General features: G+C 43.2%; 1 protein-coding gene and 1 long non-coding RNA gene across 2 annotated transcripts; one reads left to right on the plus strand and one right to left on the minus strand.

Annotated features, from left to right (window-relative positions):
* The first annotated feature begins 411 nt into the window (after nucleotides 1-411).
* Nucleotides 412-19,477, plus strand: LOC109951840 (hexokinase-1-like). Its single transcript, XM_020586559.1, has 18 exons — nucleotides 412-804; nucleotides 2,600-2,762; nucleotides 7,289-7,437; nucleotides 8,922-9,041; nucleotides 9,415-9,510; nucleotides 9,707-9,806; nucleotides 10,048-10,231; nucleotides 11,183-11,338; nucleotides 11,587-11,820; nucleotides 12,358-12,662; nucleotides 12,875-13,023; nucleotides 13,218-13,337; nucleotides 13,826-13,921; nucleotides 15,968-16,067; nucleotides 16,365-16,548; nucleotides 16,748-16,903; nucleotides 17,383-17,616; nucleotides 19,254-19,477. Exons 1-18 carry the CDS (start codon nucleotides 742-744, stop codon nucleotides 19,402-19,404), a joined length of 2,760 nt encoding a protein of 919 aa, XP_020442215.1. The 5' UTR covers nucleotides 412-741; the 3' UTR covers nucleotides 19,405-19,477.
* Nucleotides 7,704-17,421, minus strand: LOC109951842 (uncharacterized). Its single transcript, XR_002273670.1, has 3 exons — nucleotides 17,343-17,421; nucleotides 7,834-7,941; nucleotides 7,704-7,741 (listed from the first exon to the last, which is right to left on the minus strand). It is a non-coding gene; the product is annotated as an uncharacterized LOC109951842 (long non-coding RNA).
* Nucleotides 19,478-20,123: the final 646 nt, after the last annotated feature.

Consider the following 20,123-nt stretch of genomic DNA (forward strand, 5'->3'; position numbering starts at 1 on the left):
GTTAAGGTTTGGGTTTCGTTAAGGAGATAAAAAACTGTTGTAAACCTGTTTATCTGTACGTGTGTAGTTTTGAGGACATGGTTGCAGCTGGTATCTGATGCACTTCAGCCTGTAGCTGATGCTGAATGTGATGCAGCAGGAACGCAACTGATGACATCACTGTGTGGTCGCCCTGCCCCCCTGCACGTCCACCTCTGGATGCCGTGGCAACGTGGGAGATGTGCCGGGTGGGGGAGGTCTCTCTGTCAGCTGCAGTAATATGTGGATGCAACTTCCTCCTTCAGCTCTCAGTCCCCCTCCTCACCCCCTTGCTGCTGTAGGAAAAGCCCCCTCCTTCCCTCCTTCCCTCCTCCCCTCCTTCACGTCCCCAGCTCGACCAATCGGAGCCCTCGGTGGGGGCAGGGCACAGCTGAACCACCATTCCAGTGCAGAGCTGCTGCATCTCCCCAGAGCTAACAGGGAGCTCGCAGCTCAGAGGGAGGAGACACGCTCAGATCCAGCCTCCGTGTGTGTGTGCGTGCGTGCCTGTCGCAGACACACGCACAACCCCTGCTGCACTCTTGTTTCACACTTTTTCCTTTTAACCTTGCTTTGCCATTTTGCTCAGCTCAGGCCTTCTTGTTCCTCCGCAGCAGGATAACAAGGCATCAGTGTGGGGGGGGCCCAAAGAGACCGGACAGCAGCCTTCCTTTGCTCCTTTCCTCTCTAAACACCTTGTAGTCAGTGACAGATCCAGACAGGATGATAGCGGCTCAGCTTCTGGCCTACTACTTCACCGAGCTGAAGGATGATCAAAATAAAAAGGTGAGTGAAGCAGCTGGGGGCTGCCACGTCGCTCCTTTGGTGCAGGACTGGGGGGCAGTGCGATGTGACAGCAGCCTATGGACCGCCATGGACGCCGGTTAGCATTAGCTGACAGCCCCAGACATCAGCACTGAGCCTGCGGGGTGTGTATCAGGCTGGGAACCGGGAGAGGAGGAGGAGGAGGAGGAGGCCGTGAAAAACAAAGTGGGATTGGATTGTATCATAGTTTGTTCAGCGCTTGGCAGGGTTTGACATGGATGTCCTTGAGAAGGACTGTGGTCAGTGATGGTGGTGCAGATAGACCCTCGTTGTCGAGTGTTTCCGGAGCATCGGTTGCCAGGGCGTTTGAAGCAGACAGGTGTCTGCAGAGGATGCTGGGAAAGTCGTGAGCGCTACAGTCTCCTCTCTGCTTCTCTGCTTTTAACACTCAGTCCTTTGTTTTGTTGCTGTCTGCTATTTCATCTCCCCTCTGTTTATGCATATGATCCTTCTAAGAGCTCAACCCATTAGTAGAACAAAATGTTGACACCAGTGAAACCCGAGCCTGGTCACAGGCTGCCCAAACACACTGACCTTGGCTTCAGCAGAAATAAACCACTGGGCGGGATGGCAGACCAGCCAGAAGTTCCCATGGGGGGAGTCAAATGGAGGGGGAGATTGATGATGTCACAGCACAGTATTTGCACATCTCTGATGAAGTTACTACTGTGACATGACACTGTCTCTGCTGGCGTGAAAACAATCCTCGAGAGGGTGAGAGTCTTCCAACCACGTGAATCCCAGATGAGACTGGCACACTGAAATACCACATTAAGAAATGCAGTTAAATTTAGAAGTAGGCCTTATTTCCTGTCAGGCCTCTCATGTCCCCATCCCTGGGTTCACCTTTGCACACATCCAAGCACCGTTCAAACACAGAACCTCAGTGGATCACAAAGACAACAGCTATGCCGGGCTGAATTTAAGGGTAATGCTTTCAAACCGATGCTTCACACAAACGTGACGTGATGGTGCAGCTATAAATGACATGATGCCTTGGATTTGAATGTTTCTACGTACAGATTCTGCCGAGTTATTGTAGCACACATTACATCTGTCTGTCTGAGAGGCTCATACACAGCAGCCCTAAAACCAAAGAAGACTCTAGAAGTCTAAGAACCCTCTGTCTTCAGTTGAACAGCTCAAATGACTGGGCAGTGAAAGAGTTGTCTCCACATGCACTCCTTCAGAGTAAGAACACTACGATACACCTCAGGTATTTATACTGATGCCGTGTGACCACTGCAGACGGCCCCATGACAGGAACATCCAGGGCGAATCCCTCCTAACAACCACCCCATTAATCAGATGCTTTAAACTGTACTACAACACATTTACTGCACAGTGGAGCTGTTTTTCACAAACTGAACATACTGAAAGTTTCTCCACTTTAGCTGTTTTAGTTTTGTCAGTTTTGTCTCATGTTTCTAAAACACAGTCATACAAATATGACAAAAGAGGTGCAGGCAACAATCCAGTTTCTGTACCAGGACACCTTACAGTGCGTTATTATATTGATACATGTCACACAAAGGAGGAAACAGGGCAGTGTTTAAATGTTAACAGTGGTTAAGAGTCAGTTGAACTAATATAGCAGAAAACACCCGGAGAGTTGCAGCACACTGATTTATTTAACTGTACGTCCTTTGTCTGGGTTTAGCTTCCAATATATTATGTCCACTTTACTCGATGTAAAAATATTTTGACATGCACACTCTCTGACAACCTGCGTTTGTGTCCTGTACCTGCTTTTCAGATCGATAAGTACCTGTACTCCATGCGTTTCTCAGACGAAACGCTGAAGGACATCATGAACAGGTTCCGGCGAGATATGGAGAACGGGCTCTGCCGTGACACCAACCCCACCGCCTCGATCAAGATGCTGCCCACCTTCGTCAGGTCCATCCCTGATGGATCAGGTACACGCACAGTCTGAGGGCAAATGGAGTGTTGTGCTAGCTCAGTGTGTTCAAAACGCCCTCCTTGGTTTTGTAAGGGTGTCCAACAGCGCCCCCAAATTCTTTATAGCTCATATATATTAAAAAACACAGCTCACAGTTGAGTTTAAATCACATCTTAAAAAGGTGAGCTGATGAGCGTGTGGCTGATGACCTGCTTTCCTCTATTAGGTATTGATTGGAAGTCTATTAGTTAATTATTTAATTACCTTTCACATGTGTCTAAGAAGCATGATGTTGTTTAAAAACATAGTAAACGGAGTTCAGGTTTAATAAAACTCAAATGACGTGATATTACACAGAAATGTATCAAAAATACAAGGTACCATGAAGAAATAAAGTCCGGTCAAAGTGAATCCCTTTCAGATCTTGGTGTGGTTTAACAAAGAGGCCGTGCCATGTTGAGTTTTATAACCAAACTGTTCAACCAAATCCTGATGTATCCTGTTTTTATCTCTTTAAAAATGTGCTGATATGTTACAGTCGTCGGGCCTGTTGCTGTATGTGACTAAACCTCTTTGTGTTGTGGTTCAGATCAGTACATCCCCATCGTTTTAACCCCGGGGCCGGACGGTTCAAACAGCTCGATCGCCTCATTTGTATCACCAAGACAATTTAGTGACCTGTGATATAATAATAATGATGATAGTAATGGCTGATGATGCACAATGTGCCAAGGAAAGTCACAGTTTCAAACACATTCAAACAGTTTCCATGTCTTAATAATCACTAACAAACCAATCAGAACTCCTGGCCATACATTTGTATTATTTTCTAAGGCTCCAATATTGAAGTTACAGGAAAACTATGTGCTTTAATAATCAGATCATTACAAGTTACAGTCAATAACTTGCGAAGAGATGAGAGAAACCCCTCGTCTGAAAGGCTTTTAGAGTCACAGCGATGGGACGTCCTCTCCATAAACTGGGTCTGTGCACTGCTCGCCCTTGTTAGTAAACAGCACCTAACTCAAAAACAACCTCTCAGGGATGGGGAGGCCTGATCGAGGCCAGTGGAGGGGAGCGCCGTCTCCTGCCTTCTTTCACATTATAAATAGCCTCAGGTTTCAACAACTGCACGAGGTTGGGAGGGAACAAGCAAAGGGCAGAAGTGAAACCATGGTGACAGTTCAAACATTTGAAGGCACAACAGACATGATGGACAGGGCGGCCATAGCAACAACAATCAAAGATAATCTGTACGTAGTTCGGTAACTGTTCATCTAATTCAGGGCAGACTTTCAGTGTCTCAAGCCAAATGAAATCGTAGCTCAGCTAATGTCAGTTCAGAGCCATCTTTGCTACATAATAAGATTAGACTAAGGACAAAAGTTAATAATAAAGATGGAAGTGTTAAGCTTACATTTTCCTGTCAAAGCTTCATAAATCCAGCCTAAATCCCATTAGTTTAATTCTTGAAACCTGAGACTCCACTGAGCCATCCTGGTTGGATGTCCTGTGAATCCCTCGTGTGTGAAGACGCAACCTGAAACCTGTAGTCAGAAGATGGGCTCTTCTAGTAATGAAAACTTCTTTACTTCTAGTAATGAAAACTTCTTTACTTCTAGTAATGAAAAATCCCCCCAAATGGTATTAAAAATGGGGTTTGGCAAAATAAACCATTCCACATTTACTAGCTGTAGAGATTTACACTGAATCTCATGGTTAGTTTTAGCAGCTCGCTCATTTGTCATGAGACAGTATACAAGGGCTGCTTTTTCTTGGCTATCACTGTGCAGCCTTAATGTGGAACATGCTAACAGTTGAAAGCCCCCAAAAAACTAAGATAAGAGCTTTTTGTCATCCTACTGTTTCCCAGGGGTGGATCTAGAAAATTATGGGTGGGGGGGCCAGGCTGGAGCAAAAGTAGATTAAAGCCCTAGTTCTATGAAATAATAAACAATAAATTATTAAGAAATCAAACTGTTGATTTTGTGTAAAAATGAGACACACAGTGCTTTTGTTGGCTAACCTTGCTCTCTTTATTTGCTCCCAGTCGGGGACATTGCTGATGTATAGTGCATAAAATGTGACCAATTTTAATGTGAAATTATTTGTCCAACATAAATTATAACACACCAGGAAAATGTTGGTTGTGTTTAAGGCAAAAATGTGTCATTCATTTTTATTTTTCATTCATTAAATACTGACAAACATCACATTTTGACTCTAGCAGGGACGGCACAGCAGATTCACAAGGGGGGGGGGGGGGGGGGCGCAAGCCCTTCCAGTACAAAACCATTAGCTGCTAGAAGGGCTTTCGATAACAGTTCAGCAAAGAGATGTAACTTTAACCGTCTTTTAATGGTTTCTAAAGCACTCATCCACACGTCATGCATAAGCCCAGTGAACGTTCCATAACAAGCAAAATGAAATATTTGGTCCAGCTTTAAAATGTACATCCGGTGGTTTTGTCCAGCGACACTGGTCATATTATCAGCTGAGCAAAAAGATATACTATGAATGCTGACTATAGGGAGTAATGAAGTCAAGTTATGTAAGTGGGGGCTCTCCAGAGTTCAGCATTAAGCCAGAGACCATCGGTACTCGGTCACTGGCTTACTGTGGCACAGCAAACACTGCTCTGGTCACCTGTGTTTGTGACTGCTCAGATTTAGCCGTTTACCAAGCCTGGATTCTGGTAAAGAGCCAGGAGACAAATATAAACGTGAATTCTTGTTGGGATCTAAACTTACTATGTGACCACAGCTGCTCCTGCTCTCATTAGATCAGCATTTTGGAGACTGAAGGACTGAAAGCTCTATGTTTGTAGGCAGTATTAAAGTTCAGCCAGTTATATTTCTGTTGTCCAACTGAGTTTTGGTGCTTTATGTTTGGCTGAAGTGTTTCTTACTCTAGTTTATTACTGACAGGACTTCTGTCTGTTGGTTCAACATAGACTTGAGACTTACTTTTGTTACAGAAGCTTGATTCTTTTAATGTCTGTAACACTATTTTAAGCACATTCAATCAGGCCTTTTAACTTTTATCAGTTGGTTTAATGGTTTGTCTGTGAAGGACAGGAAGAGTCTGAACAGTATTGTTAAGGTTTGCTCTAAGATAATCAGACAGACCTGTGCTCCCTCTGGGAGGAACTGTTCTCACCATGTTCTCTGTAATGCCTGGCCAGCAATACAACACACCCTTGGCAAAACAAACTTATAAGTCCTGTATTCTTTCAGCTATCAGGCTGCTAAAAGTGTAAAAAAAAAAAAAAAGTCACAGTATCCGATTATACTCCAGCTTTCTTGTCTTTCCCTTCAAAGTCGTACACCGTTTGATGCTGATGCTGTTCCTGACTTATCGGCGATGGGGTGTTGCTGTTTGTACTGTATGTGAGTCTGTGAATGGTCGAGCACATTGTAAACCTGTAAAACCAAATTGCCCTTGAGGCCAAACTGAACCAGGCTTGATGTCTTAATAATGAGCTTACTACAAAAATACAGAAAATTCAGCATGTGTAAAAATGAAGAAGCAGCATTACACATCCTAGCACTGAGGTTATGGCGGCACAGGGGCGATAAAGTGGACGCACGCTTTGCAGCCAGTCAGTAACACTTCTATATGTCAAGCCTGGTCACATGTCATTCCAGTCAGGTCAAAGGGATAAATACAACCTCACAGTCATGGCGGCACTAAAAGCAGAACACTGCTTTGTTGGGGGCAAGATGTCATTTGTCATAACTGAAAGGTTACAGGTCTAATCCCAGCAGCAGTAAATGCCTCCTGTGACCTGTAGCTTTAAATTAAACAAAGCAGGTTGTGTGTAATGTTTAATGCTATGAGAAAGCTTCTCTCTACGGAGGATCGAGTTACATCTGGGCTTCTCGCCTGCAGTGACGCTCCACCTCAGCACCTGGCTGCTGGCTTCGCTCACATAAAAGGCTTTTGTGGAAAAGCATCATACAAGTGTGGTCCATTTACCAAAAATGGCTGAAATGCATTGTGAAATTAGGTCATTTATTTGTCTTCACTTGAGTAACAGGCATTTCCCTTTTCATGCTCTCAGTTTCTGGCCGTTCTATAGCTCTTGTTGCTTGTGTGTTTTGTCACACAACCACGTTCTAAACAATGACTGCCATAAACACAGATCTGTATCCAAATAATAGTGTGTCAAGAGGATAAAAAACGTGTTCTGAGTTTTGCTAGACCCTCTAGGCTGAGAAGACATTAGGCAGAGTAGCTTTAAATTAATTCAAATAATAGTCAAATACAACAAAACATACAGGCTGCTTCTCCACCCTGCCTGGGAAAACCTGGCCCATGGTTGAACCAGATTGCCGACCCCTGGCTCACACAATCCTCCATTAATCTTTGTGCCTCAAATGCCTCTCAGAAACCTTTGGATAATAATGACATAAATAAACTGTCATGCAACTTGCACAAGGACATTTTTCTTGAATCCCTAAAAGTTTACATTTTGGACAGCAAGAATTACAGTTTATCATTTGGAATCAATAATGTTTGATGGTGTTCTCATTCTGACAGAAAAGGGAGACTTTATAGCTCTGGACCTCGGGGGGTCGAACTTTCGGATACTCCGTGTGAAGGTAACGCGGGACAAGAAGCAGCCGGTCCAGATGGAGAGCCAGGTTTATGAGACCCCTGATGACATCATCCATGGGAGCGGGACACAGGTATACACAAATACATGGATGACAAATGAAGGGAAAAACTAACATAAAGTGACCAGCTGAGACTTTCTCCTCTGGAAGGAGGAGGAAACCTCCACTGGTAGAAAATGAACCTCAGCTATTTAGAAGCAACAGTGACCGACATGTTCTGGTTCCACCTTCTTTAATGTGAGGAGCTGATGTTTATCTTTGTCAGACATGAGAATCAGCTGAGTCTCTGTGGATCTGTTGGTTGGACACAACGAGACGTGTGGAGACGCCACCTTTGGCTCTGGAGAGTCACAGTGGGACTTTTTCCAGTGTCATTCTGAGAAAAAACAAAAAAACTAGACTTACCCCTTTGCAGATGTATGCCAACTAGTCAGGTTCACGGGAATGGTCAGACATGAGGTCACTGACCTTTGATCACCAAAATCTAATTAGTTCATCTTGAGTCCAAGTAGACGCTTGTGCCAAATGTGATGAAATTCCTTCAAGGCATTCCTCATCTATTGGTCTATGGGCCGTCTGAAAACATGGAAGCATAAAAATCAGATTAAATGATGCCTGGATTTTTTTATTTCCACTTCTATTCAGGGTTTTCCTTTCGTCACCATCCGGGTGTATTGACTAGGACTACACTTGTAGGTGTTAAACTCTCCAAGAGTCTTAACTTTGAAACATCAGGGTTCAAAGTTCGAGATATTTCCAAAATAAAACGATAAACCTGGTTCATGGTTCCCTAAAAAAAATGTATGGCCACTGCTAAGAACATGGTATATTCTCTAAGATCAATGTAGAGAGATTGGTGGTGTTTAAAGTCGGCGTGTGTGTGTGTAAAACAACCTCCTCTGTAACGAGGAGAGCGTCATGAGAGTGACGTCAGAACCTCTGCTGACCTACACTGAACTAGTAGAGAACAGCTGGCACTCATATTGTAACATGATAACCAAAACAAAAGCAACTGTCTGAGGCAGTGTGACCGCCTCAAGAGGTTGACTTACACAGGCAGAACAAGACAGATGCTGTTTAATGAAATGTCTGAGGGACAGCTGGCCAAAAACGTAACGTGATATATGAACAGGTTTGTTAACAAAGAGGCTCATTTACATTGTGATTTTGTGAAATAAACATTCTGACCAGCTTTCATTAGAGTGTACAGTTACTCCAAACAATGGGCACTACAGGGCACTGATCCAAAGTATTTACATAATGTTATGAATGTTTGTCTTGTATATTACAAATTACCCATGTCTAGACTTGTGAAACGGTTACTAAGCAACCAGCAGACCTGAAGCCTGTACTGCTCCGTGCAACAATAAAATACAGCAGTCGTGCCTCTGTCATTAAACTAACTCGGTTAGATACTGATATATTCTCCGTGAAGCTAATGATTTAGAAGAACTGTGAAGTCAAGCGTGTTCAGTGTAACAATAAAGAAACCTGTCTAATGTTTGTTAGTCAAATGCTGTCTTGTCATTCTGTTAAAGTCCCTTTTCTGTCTGCAGCTCTTTGCCCATGTAGCCGACTGCCTGGGCGACTTCATGGAGAAGCAAAAAATCAAGGATAAAAAGCTTCCTGTAGGATTTACATTCTCCTTCCCCTGTGCACAAACCAAACTGGATGAGGTAAAACTTGAACCCGAGTTGGGGGATAACTGTGCCATAATCAACTCGCACTACTACAAATACTTGTTAGCGTCTTTTTATGTGTCAGATTCTGAGTTATGGCCTCCTATATCAGATGTCAGTCTGCCACAGGAAAGTGCATTATGATGGCCAGAACTTCTAGAAGCCATTGTGAGTCATTAGGATGTTTTTAGGAGATTTTAGAAAGATATTTTCACAGAAGTCTTTCTTTACGTAAGGTAAGCGTAGTGTAGTTGTTAGTCTTTTGGAGGAACTGCTGATGAATGTGTTATTTGGAGACTGGTTAGAATAGCAATGGACCTACGTTTTGGACTTTGCAAACCGGTCTAACTTAAAACTGCTCGTTTTACAGGCAGTCTTACTGACATGGACAAAGAGGTTTAAAGCCAGTGGCGTGGAAGGCATGGATGTTGTGAAGCTTCTGAACAAGGCCATCAAGAAACGAGGGGTGAGTTTTTCCCCCTTTTTATTTATGTAGTTAATTTGCATAGGTGAAACTTCTCTGTGCAGTAAGTACATGTGCACTTTAAAAATATACCATCCACACTGACAGAATAGTGGTAAAATGGACCAAAGTCAGATCTTGGAGCTTTAACCAGGGGCTGTAATTTTAGATTTTGAGTTAAATATAACCTTTGTTTCAGGACTACGAGGCAGACATCATGGCAGTGGTGAATGACACGGTCGGCACCATGATGACCTGTGGATTTGATGATCAGCGCTGTGAAGTGGGCATCATTATAGGTAAAGACCTACAGTACAAATGGTTCTGTGCTCATAAAAGTCCCCGACATGGCGTTGTAACGCCTGATCAGAGCACTTTCATTTGGGTAAAAAGCAGAATAAGTGAACATGCATTGGACATCCAAGGCCTTACAGTACCACGTGGGGGCGCCAAAGATAGTGTAACCCTAACCCTGCATTATGAGCTCCACTAAGCCAAAGCCATGTAGGATAGGGCTCATACATCTCTGCGTCCTTTCAGGAACAGGAACAAATGCCTGCTACATGGAGGAACTGCGTCACATTGACCTGGTGGAAGGAGACGAAGGCCGGATGTGCATCAACACTGAGTGGGGTGCCTTTGGGGATGATGGGTCCCTGGAGGACATTCGCACAGAGTTTGACCGTGAGATCGACAGGGGTTCTGTCAATCCAGGAAAGCAGCTGTGAGATTTTCCTTTAACCCTCTGGTTCTTGTGAAAGTAATACAGTATTTTTTCAAAATGCATCTACAGGACAGACCTTGTTTTATTTATGTAGCCATATCAGTTTAGGCATTTTAACTACCACTATATGTGTCACTGATGTGCTTGACTTTTGCCTCTGGTGTGGCCGTGTAGCCCATCCTCCTAATAGGTCTTCATCTAGAGGGAGGTCATGTGGTCTACTGCAGGCTCCTGGAAGTTGGTGTTCTCCAGGACCATGCTCCTCATATGTTTATATGTTCATTCATCCATTCTGACTAGTCACACTGTAAATCTGTTGATTTATTCCATGCACATGACATCTCTTGCATGTGTATTTGTCCTACAAGATGGATTCCTCCTCTGTCGCTTTCTGACATTCCTGCCTTTTCGCCCCTGTTAAAACTGCTTGGAGGGAGATTTTTATTTTTTTCTTATTGTTTTTTTTTTTATTTTTCTGATCCAACACAAGGACAGAGGGTGTCGTATGCTACAGAAACTGTAAAGCCCCTTTGTGGTAGAAAAATAAAAACTCTCAGCTGACAGTTTACTAGGTACACCAAGCTAAATGCTACAGGTGAATTGGCATTTCTACAAAACGTGACCATCATCATCACAAAAGAGGATTTATTATTACTGTCATATCAGACTGCATCAGTTTCAACCAGGTGTACCTAATAAACTGCCAACCAAGCATTAGCTTGAGTTCCTGGGGATCCAATGCCCATCATCATTTTTCAGAAAGGATCCATTTTGTTCCTGCAGTCTGACTATAATGTCATATATATTGAGGAATAGAGACTCTAGGCCTTCCAGACTGCATCTGCCCAGAATCATGTTCATTCTAATGTGGGCCATCGAGGGAAACGTGACTAATGCAAACTGTATTTATGACACCTCATCTAAAGATGTCGCTGTGTCGTCTCTGCTCAGGTTTGAGAAGATGGCCAGTGGGATGTACATGGGGGAGCTGGTTCGGCTCATCCTGGTCAAGATGGCCAAAGAGGGTCTGCTGTTTGAGGGACGGATAACCCCCGAGCTCCTGACGAAAGGAAAGATTGAGACAAAACATGTCTCTGCTATTGAAAAGTGAGTGAAGAGAATGGCTGAACTAAATTACTTAGGTAACAACCAGGAGAATAAAACTGGTATTATATAGGCTACTGTGCACGGCCTTAACCCGGTTTGCAGAACATTTTTTCATAGGAATTGAATGTCTTGAATGTCTATACACATACCAAATTATGTAAACGTTCAAGTCTAAAAATCTCCAGGTTCAGTGCTTTCAGGAATAGCATAGATGAAATATTAATACTAATAAAAACTCTTAACTTTAGGACGAAGGAAGGGGTGAAGAAATGTATGGAAATCCTGACGAGGCTCGGGGTGGAGCCTTCAGAGGAAGACTGTCTGGCAGTGCAGCACGTGTGCACCATCGTTTCCTTCCGCTCAGCAAATCTAATTTCTGCAACCCTGGGAGCTATCCTCTCTCGGCTCAAGGACAACAAAGGAGTCGCACGCCTCCGCACCACCGTGGGCATCGACGGGTCTCTCTACAAGATGCACCCTCAGTAAGTACCCCGAACAAAAGGAACCGGATGGAGGGTTTGGTGTCTTCATGTTTGCCTTTACGTTTCCCCAGAAAACCAACAAACCAAGATGAGATGACAACTACAGTGCTCAGGGATCACCACAGGTAGCCGCCAGCCAAAACAAATCCTACAAATTAGATTCTCTAAGGATTATGGAGGCTGCACACCAGACATTTAGTTTCAGACTTCCACAAAGCTGCAGCTAAGATTTGTTAAAGCTTTGTGATACAAGCAATTTGGTATATTGTAATATGTAACAATGAAATGACTGATTTACCATGTCATGATAAAATAAAAACAAAACACTAGACCAACATCGAGATTGTGATTTCAGCCACATCTCCCAGCCCTATTCAGTCAAGCGCTGGAGTTCACGTTCAATAGTGTAACAGTAAATAGTGAACAGTTAAAAGTAATAGTATCATAGCATCCTTCCCAAAATGACGTCATGACCCTTAAACATTTTGGATTTTGTTAAACCCAAGCCTCCCTCATCATGACGTCTTCTGCTCTCAGATACGCTCGGCGTCTGCACAAGACAGTCCGTCGCTTGGTCCCAGACTCCGATGTCCGCTTCCTCCTGTCCGAGAGCGGGAGTGCGAAAGGCGCAGCCATGGTGACAGCAGTGGCCTACCGTCTGACGGAGCAGGCGCGACACATTCAGCAGACTCTGGCTGAGTTCCGACTGACCAAAGCCCAGTTGTTGGAGGTGAAGAAGCGAATGAGGGTGGAAATTGAAAGAGGCCTCAAGAAGAGTACTCACAAGGAAGCTACAGTTAAGATGTTGCCCACCTTTGTCCGCAGTACACCAGATGGAACTGGTGAGTAAAAAAAAGAGATGCACTAACAGGTGGAAGGAATGGACCCAGTACAGAGCTTGTGTAGACGTCTGTGAGTTCAAACTGTATTATTGAAACATATATTTCAGTATTTATCCTAAAATAAAATCAATGCCAAGGAAGGAAACTTATTTGGTGATGAAGGATGAAGTTCTGTGGGCTTTCAGGCTAACAAGACGCTTCTTCTAATATAGAGAACGGCGATTTCCTTGCTCTGGACCTTGGCGGGACAAACTTCCGTGTGCTCCTTGTAAAGATTCGCAGCGGGAAGAGGCGATCAGTGGAGATGCACAACAAAATCTACGCGATTCCCATAGAAGCTATGACAGGCACAGGCGAAGAGGTAATGGGGATGACACTTATTTGGAAATACTTTCCACTGCTTTTGAACAGAAGTCTTCTCTCATTAGCAACCGATGTAAACCCATATGAGTGTTTACATGGAGGGTTGTTTTTTATCTCACCACAGAAAATACACCAATAGTACCTAACCTTATCTCTCCAGTGTCCTAACAACTAACCCCCATCTTTCTGCAGCTCTTTGACCACATTGTACACTGCATCTCTGACTTCCTGGACTACATGGGGATGAAAAGCGCTCGGCTGCCACTTGGTTTCACCTTCTCCTTCCCCTGCTATCAGACCAGCCTGGACGCAGTAGGTTCTCTACAAAATATCATTCTTTCATTTAAAAAGGAAGTTAAAAGAATCACACATGGGCCCTTACAAACCAGTGCAAGTGGAGCTTATAAGACACATCAGGGTGGCAATAAGTTCAAGTAACTAAACTATCTCAAGTTTAAAGAACAGTACTACTTCTGCTGGCCCATGGATTTTATGGATTAGGATTAGGGCCACTGAACAAAACCCATGACTGACTCAGAATTCTGACTTTAAACTCTTTAAATTCTGAGAAAAAAAGTCAGAACTCCAATTTTGTACAGACTAAACCTAAGGACACATTTCTATCAATCATCTGTCACTGTGTACATTATACGCTTCCTGTTTAGGGTGTCAACAGTTGACCATTTAGTCAGACGGCTGCTCTGAACTTTTCAGACTGCTATAGAGTGTGGAACTATCCAAACAATTTATTTTGACAGTGTTTATCAGCCATTTCCCAGTAAGTGTCATGTGCTCTGCAGGGTATTCTGGTAACCTGGACCAAAGGCTTCAAGGCTACAGACTGTGAGGGCGAAGATGTGGTGGAGCTTCTTCGGGAAGCAATTAAGAGGAAAGAGGTAACTGGAGATAAGAAACACTACATGTGATTCAACCACATCATGCAAAAACACTGACATCGACACAGATGCAGTTTCTTTGTTGTTTTTAAACGCACAACACTTGTGTTGCCACAGTGAGAAAATTATAGCTGCTGAGATACAAAAATGTGTTTTTAAAAGTATAATTTAGCCAGAGGTTGCTCAGTGTAGAAACGTCATTAAAATAACTTTAAATTAATGCAGTATTCTGTCAACCATCTACAGTATATCCTATGTCCTGTACTGCATTGTATATCAGTCATTCTCATTTTGATTCAAAATAACTGACGGCTGCTTTTATTGTGCACCTATACAGTTTGTTTGAAGAACTTAAAAGACGTCATATAGGCTCTTTTGGACCAAAGCACTTGGTATCATGTGGGCACTGTCTGGTCTCTTTGTGGCTCAGATTGTCGTCTCGTACTGCTTGTAAAACTCTCGTACTAAAGGTCTGACTGACTGATCTGTTTAATAGCTGATAAATGCTGTTTAACCGGTCTCTGTAGTCGTGTTTTTACATGTTAAGTGACTGTCTTACATGTTTTGTCTGTGTTTCTAATGGATACAACTACTGTTTTATTTTGGAATGAATATGTTTCCTGCACCGAATCACGGCAGAGAAAAGGAAAGAATGTGGAGGTGCAGAATAAACCCTCTAACAAACCACATCTCAAAATTTAATGGGTACTAATGCAACAGAAGTTGTGCTAGTCAACCTACAATGTAGCAACACCTTTGCCTGCACAGAAATTACGGCCGGCCAATCACTCGTTGTCAGTGGTGGAAAGTAACCAAGTACATCTCAAGTACTGTACTTCAGTACAATGTTGAGGTATCTGTACTTGAGTATTTTCATTTTCCGTGGTGGAAAACTAACAAGCTACCCAACAGTAATTCAAATCAAATACAAACAAACTAGTACAACTAGCTTTACCAGCTGCAACATTAAACGTGATGCATCAGTAATTACAATGATAGAGGAATGTGAATGAGTACTTTTACTTTTAGTAATTTAAGTATACCTTTGTACTTTTACTTAACATTTTGAATGCAGGGCTTTTACTTATGAGGGTTTTTACTGCCACGTTTACTTAAGGCTCTGAGCAGCTCTTCCACCACTGTTCATTATAAATAAACATGTTAATACTGTATGATTTTTATACCCAGACAGTTTTGTTTATTTATGTGTCACCATTCTTGAGATTCTTACATTGATTTCACTCTTTTAGATGGAGAATGCAGTAAGTATTAAGTGAAAGTAAATCATTAACCGACAGGTAAAGCAGTGCAGGACTGGAGCAGTGTGTGTTGCTATTGGTGTAATCGCATGCCTTAATACCTGGAAAACCTGCTTTCAGACACTAGGGAGGAGTGTGTCTTTCGTGTGAGCGCCTAGTTAAACTCAATTATCAGTGATGACAGGAATGATCTTTTGTATTTTGTGCGCTTGGCAGAGCTTCTGAACTTTGCAGCTTTCCAAAACAGCGTGTGTATTTTATTGTAGTCTCTCTAGGAATACGTATGTGTTAACTGCAGTGTGCTGTGTGGCATTACAAGAACTGATATTAATCCCTCTGTCAACACACCTGACATTGCTTTAACCTCTAGAGTCCTGAGCTTTGGAAACCCAAGCTGTGCGGTCCTCATATGAGGACGCAGGGACTCTAGAGGTTAATGTCAAGTGACAACCTGGAAACATCAGTAATCTTATGCATTAAGAACAACTCTGATAAGAATTTAGCTTTGGTAAGTACAGTATGTTTGTGCCCTGTAGAGAAACCGTAAGCTTGCTGCAGCACTTTAGCAGGTAACATGATTTAAAACCATTCAGGATGATGATTATTTGAATTAGAGAGGCACTGAGCAGTCTATTCAGCGCATTGATTTATGGGGCTATAGCAAATGGCATGAGTCCTGAAAGGTGAGATTTGCGTATACAAGTTCTCGTTGACAGTGTATAGGTGATTTCATCACATTTCGTCCTGAGACTAATTTGCCTTGTGCTGTTTGTTTGTGTGTTTGTAGGAGTTTGAGCTGGATGTGGTTGCCATAGTGAACGACACAGTTGGAACAATGATGACCTGTGCATATGAGGAACCCACCTGTGAGGTTGGCCTGATTGCAGGTGAGTTAAACACCTCTGCCTTCAACAGGAAATGATTTCAAGGATAAATTAAACATACAATTATTGTGGAAAGTTTCAGGTGACAGTATCTGGCAGATATTTGGAAGGGGAATGTGTAAAGTACACCCACTTTGTTATAAATACCCTCCTATAATTTCTTTATACTGTTCAGTGCTAGTCTACAGCACCAAGAAACACAAGTCTACACTTAGAAATGTCTTGGAATTGTATGTTTAAAGACATACAGCCTTTGAAAGGTGTGAGGTGTGGCTCAGGTTATTGAGCTGTGTCTCTCAGGGACGGGAAGCAACGCCTGCTACATGGAGGAGATGAGGAACATTGAGATAGTGGAGGAAAACGAGGGCCGCATGTGTGTCAACATGGAGTGGGGGGCCTTTGGAGACAACGGCTGTCTGGATGACATCAGGACAAAGTACGACCAGGCGGTGGACGAGAACTCGCTCAACGAAGGCAAACAAAGGTTTGATTACCTCTGATGGCGACCTACTGTCCAAGTCAAACACTTCAGCCCTTGTTACTTTCATATGATATGAATCTGGATCACATAGAAAACAAAAACCAAACAAAAGCAATCTTTACAAGCTCATCAAAAGCTGCATCATCAGTTCATTACTGATAGAATTTCTTTAATGAAAGCTTTGCCATCTCTTGCATGACAGATATGAGAAGATGTGCAGCGGCATGTACCTGGGAGAGATCGTCAGGCAGATTTTGATCGATCTGACCAAGCGTGGCTACCTATTTCGGGGACAAATCTCAGAGACGCTGAAGACCAGGGGCATCTTTGAGACAAAGTTCCTTTCGCAGATAGAGAGGTGAGTGAATCCATTTCTCTTCTACTGCTGGTGATTCACTAGTTTCTGTTGCAGTAGCTCTAGGTCACATCAGTTCCCCAACCATTGGTCCAAACACAGACAAAGTAGTATTGACTGTTAGGTTGTTTTTCATATGATGTGAAATGAATGGAAACTCACAGCTGCCTCAAAAGTAGTGTAGAGAAAAAACCTTCAGCCCAAGAAAGAGCCTGTAAAATATGTTTAACAGTGGCTAAAAAAAAAATCCTAAACCACTGGGATGATTTAGAGTAACTGCCTGAAAGCACTGCTTAAGCATCTATCTACTGGGACAACACACCTAGGAGTAAGAGGACATGGGGACACAATGTGACAACTCCAGTCCATACACCATCTAAGCCTACGTTAGCCTCTGGGAACAGCTGTGTGGTATCCGGTGACTCTCCTGCTGTTGGCTGACCTCTGACACGCGCTCTTCCCCCGCCTCTCTGGCTCCACAGTGATCGTCTGGCGCTGCTGCAAGTCAGGGCGATTCTGCAGCAGCTGGGGCTCGACAGCACCTGTGATGACAGTATTATCGTGAAGGAAGTGTGTGGCACGGTGTCCCGCCGTGCGGCTCAGATCTGCGGAGCCGGAATGGCTGCTGTGGTGGACAAGATCCGTGAGAACAGAGGACTGGACCACCTGGACATTACCGTGGGCGTGGATGGCACACTCTACAAGTTGCACCCACAGTAAGTTGCAGGATAGGAACACAATGGAGGGCGTGTTTGGGCTGAAAAGAGGATCATTCATTCACAAACACCGCAGCACATGTTCATCATGCTTCAAGAGACATAGCCTTTTAATTTTATTAAACCAATCACTCCAGAAAAGTGGGTTCATTCATTTTGAATCATTCTTTTAATTTGTTTTTGCACACACAAAAAAAAAAAAAATCTACATCAGCAAATGGAGGTGTTTAAAAACTGAGGATCTGCAAACGTAGTTAAAAACCTCGGTGGCCATGGATAATGCTGAAGTGACTAATCAGCTGACAGAAACCAAATGTGAGGTTTGCTGCTTTTCTCTGTATTATATCATAAATGAAACATCTTTGGGATTTGGACACCAAACTGGACAAAACCAGCTAAATGAATAACACGGTAAAAACGATTAAACCGAGAAAACATCTGAAAAGTCAGTAAAGGAAATGATCAGCACTAAAGACGACTGCATTATTATCCTGGCAGAAGTAGAAGAGGGGGTTAAGTCTGACGTAAACAAGCTCAGACACCTGATTTCAATGACTAATGGTAAATTACTTATACTTCCATTACTACATCAGTTCAAGCTGACACAGACACACGAGAGCATGAATACCCGGACCGAACCCGATGAGACCCATCTGTACCTGAGGGTTCAGGCCAGGTCCCGGTTGGGTTCAGACATGTAGGTCAAACTTTAGGCTAGACGGCTGGCGCTCTCAAATATCTGCTTCTGTTTAATGATTGGGGGGAAAACAGCGTACAAACTGTATCGAGCTTGGACGTTATACAGTACAAGCTTATCTGGTCTGGATTGTGTTCAGAGAGAAATGCAGCCTGATCCACGCCCTAAGACACACTAAGCTGTTTCATCACAGATGCATTTTTGGTTTCTGGATTTCAATGCCAAGCTTCTTTTATTTCTGGAAAGCTACGGTACACCACCATCCAAAAGGACAGAAAAACTAAACTGTACTTTGGTAGGCTCTCAAAATATAAACCTAGTAACAAACATGTTTATAATTTGTGTTAACATTCACAAGGGGCCAAGAGTTAGCAAACACACAGGCTTTTCATCTACTGAATCTAAACATACTTAACATTCTGCACATGATTCCAGTAGCCCATTTAGTCTGCTATCTCACCATCTGTGATCCCATCCTTGAGGGATTTGCCACTTTTCATTGGACCAAAACCTCTAAGCTCTGAATTTGGTCAAGCTCTTTTTGGCAAAATCAGCTAACAGCTCAGGTCTTAGCTCAATTCCAAGTCAAGGGGCTACTGTATATATTTTTAAACTGCTGTGCATTAGTCTCATTTTTTGTGTAAATTTAATTTTTAACATTCTTTTATTCTGCCTTTGTAAAGCACTCTGAATTGCATGCACCTGTAATGAATAGTGCTGCAAGGTTCTGATTACCAGTGGACCGTCTCATTAAGACAGGCTACCAGATTAGCTAGACTACTGTAGCTTCAGTTATCCAGACAATCTCAGGATCTCTCTTCCTGAAACAAGCCCTGAATGACCTTGCTGCTCATCCTGGTTGTAAAGCTGGAGTGACTGCAGTTGGCTGTTTTTATTTCAGTATTTCTAACCACAGTTTCCTGTTGCCCTCTTCCCACAGCTTCTGTAGGATCTTCCAGCTGACAGTGAAGGAACTTGCCCCCAAATGTGACGTCACCTTCCTGCTCTCCGAGGACGGCAGCGGGAAGGGGGCTGCCCTCATCACTGCCGTGGGCTGCCGTCAGAGGGAGCTGGACGCGCAGCAGCACTGAGTAGCTCCAACCTGTCCGTCCTCAAGAACTACCTGTTGCTCCACCGTGACAACCCGACTCCATCTCCCATCGGCAGCTGGTCCCCCCCCACAGCCAGAGAGACATGCTATTTACATAGGGAATTAAAACTGAACACCTACATATTTATTTATACTGTACCAGAGGGTTTTATTGTTTCCATGTTTGTATATTTTCCTCGATGGCTTGTCAATAATCCAATAGTTCTAAACTGCTTAGGTGTTGCTGATTTTAGTTTTTATATAGAGGCAGGTATATCACTGTATTTATATAGCTGAGGCCTCTTTGAATCGTGGAGCTTATTAGGATTTTGCACCACAGACACCAGAAACATCTGCACTTTTTATATGACCGTTTCAGTGCAACTTCCAAATGAAGGACATCTGTCGCTAAATGAAGAAGCTCCTTTTTACAGGCTCCACCCGTTCCCAAAGGGCTTGCTGCAAAAGGTTGAATGCAAGAGTCACGGCTGTTACCATCATCCTGATTTCACGTGCAACATGCTCACACAATGTGCTAAACTACTAAGCCCCTTTTTGTGTATTTGTCATTGTAACATATATTAAAGTATTCTGGCAGCATCATCCCATTTCATCCTTTAGAGCTGACAAGGTAGAAACGCCCCCAGCCAAAGTGTTAGCGGTTAGCATATCCTCTTGCTATTTGTGAACTACTATTATTTTGGTGTTGTGATGAAACCC

The sequence above is a fragment of the Monopterus albus genome, unplaced genomic scaffold (genome assembly GCF_001952655.1).
Source record: "Monopterus albus unplaced genomic scaffold, M_albus_1.0 scaffold413.1, whole genome shotgun sequence".
Taxonomy (NCBI): Eukaryota; Metazoa; Chordata; class Actinopteri; order Synbranchiformes; family Synbranchidae; genus Monopterus; species Monopterus albus.

What these genes read in the sequence shown, in the direction of transcription:
- LOC109951840 (XM_020586559.1), top strand. Translation starts at nt 742, where the DNA reads ATGATAGCGGCTCAGCTTCTGGCCTACTACTTCACCGAGCTGAAGGAT. An exon ending in CACAAACCAAACTGGATGAG is followed by an intron (nt 9,042 to 9,414) that starts GTAAAACTTGAA and finishes CTCGTTTTACAG; the next exon opens with GCAGTCTTACTGACATGGAC. An exon ending in TTCCTTTCGCAGATAGAGAG is followed by an intron (nt 16,904 to 17,382) that starts GTGAGTGAATCC and finishes CTGGCTCCACAG; the next exon opens with TGATCGTCTGGCGCTGCTGC.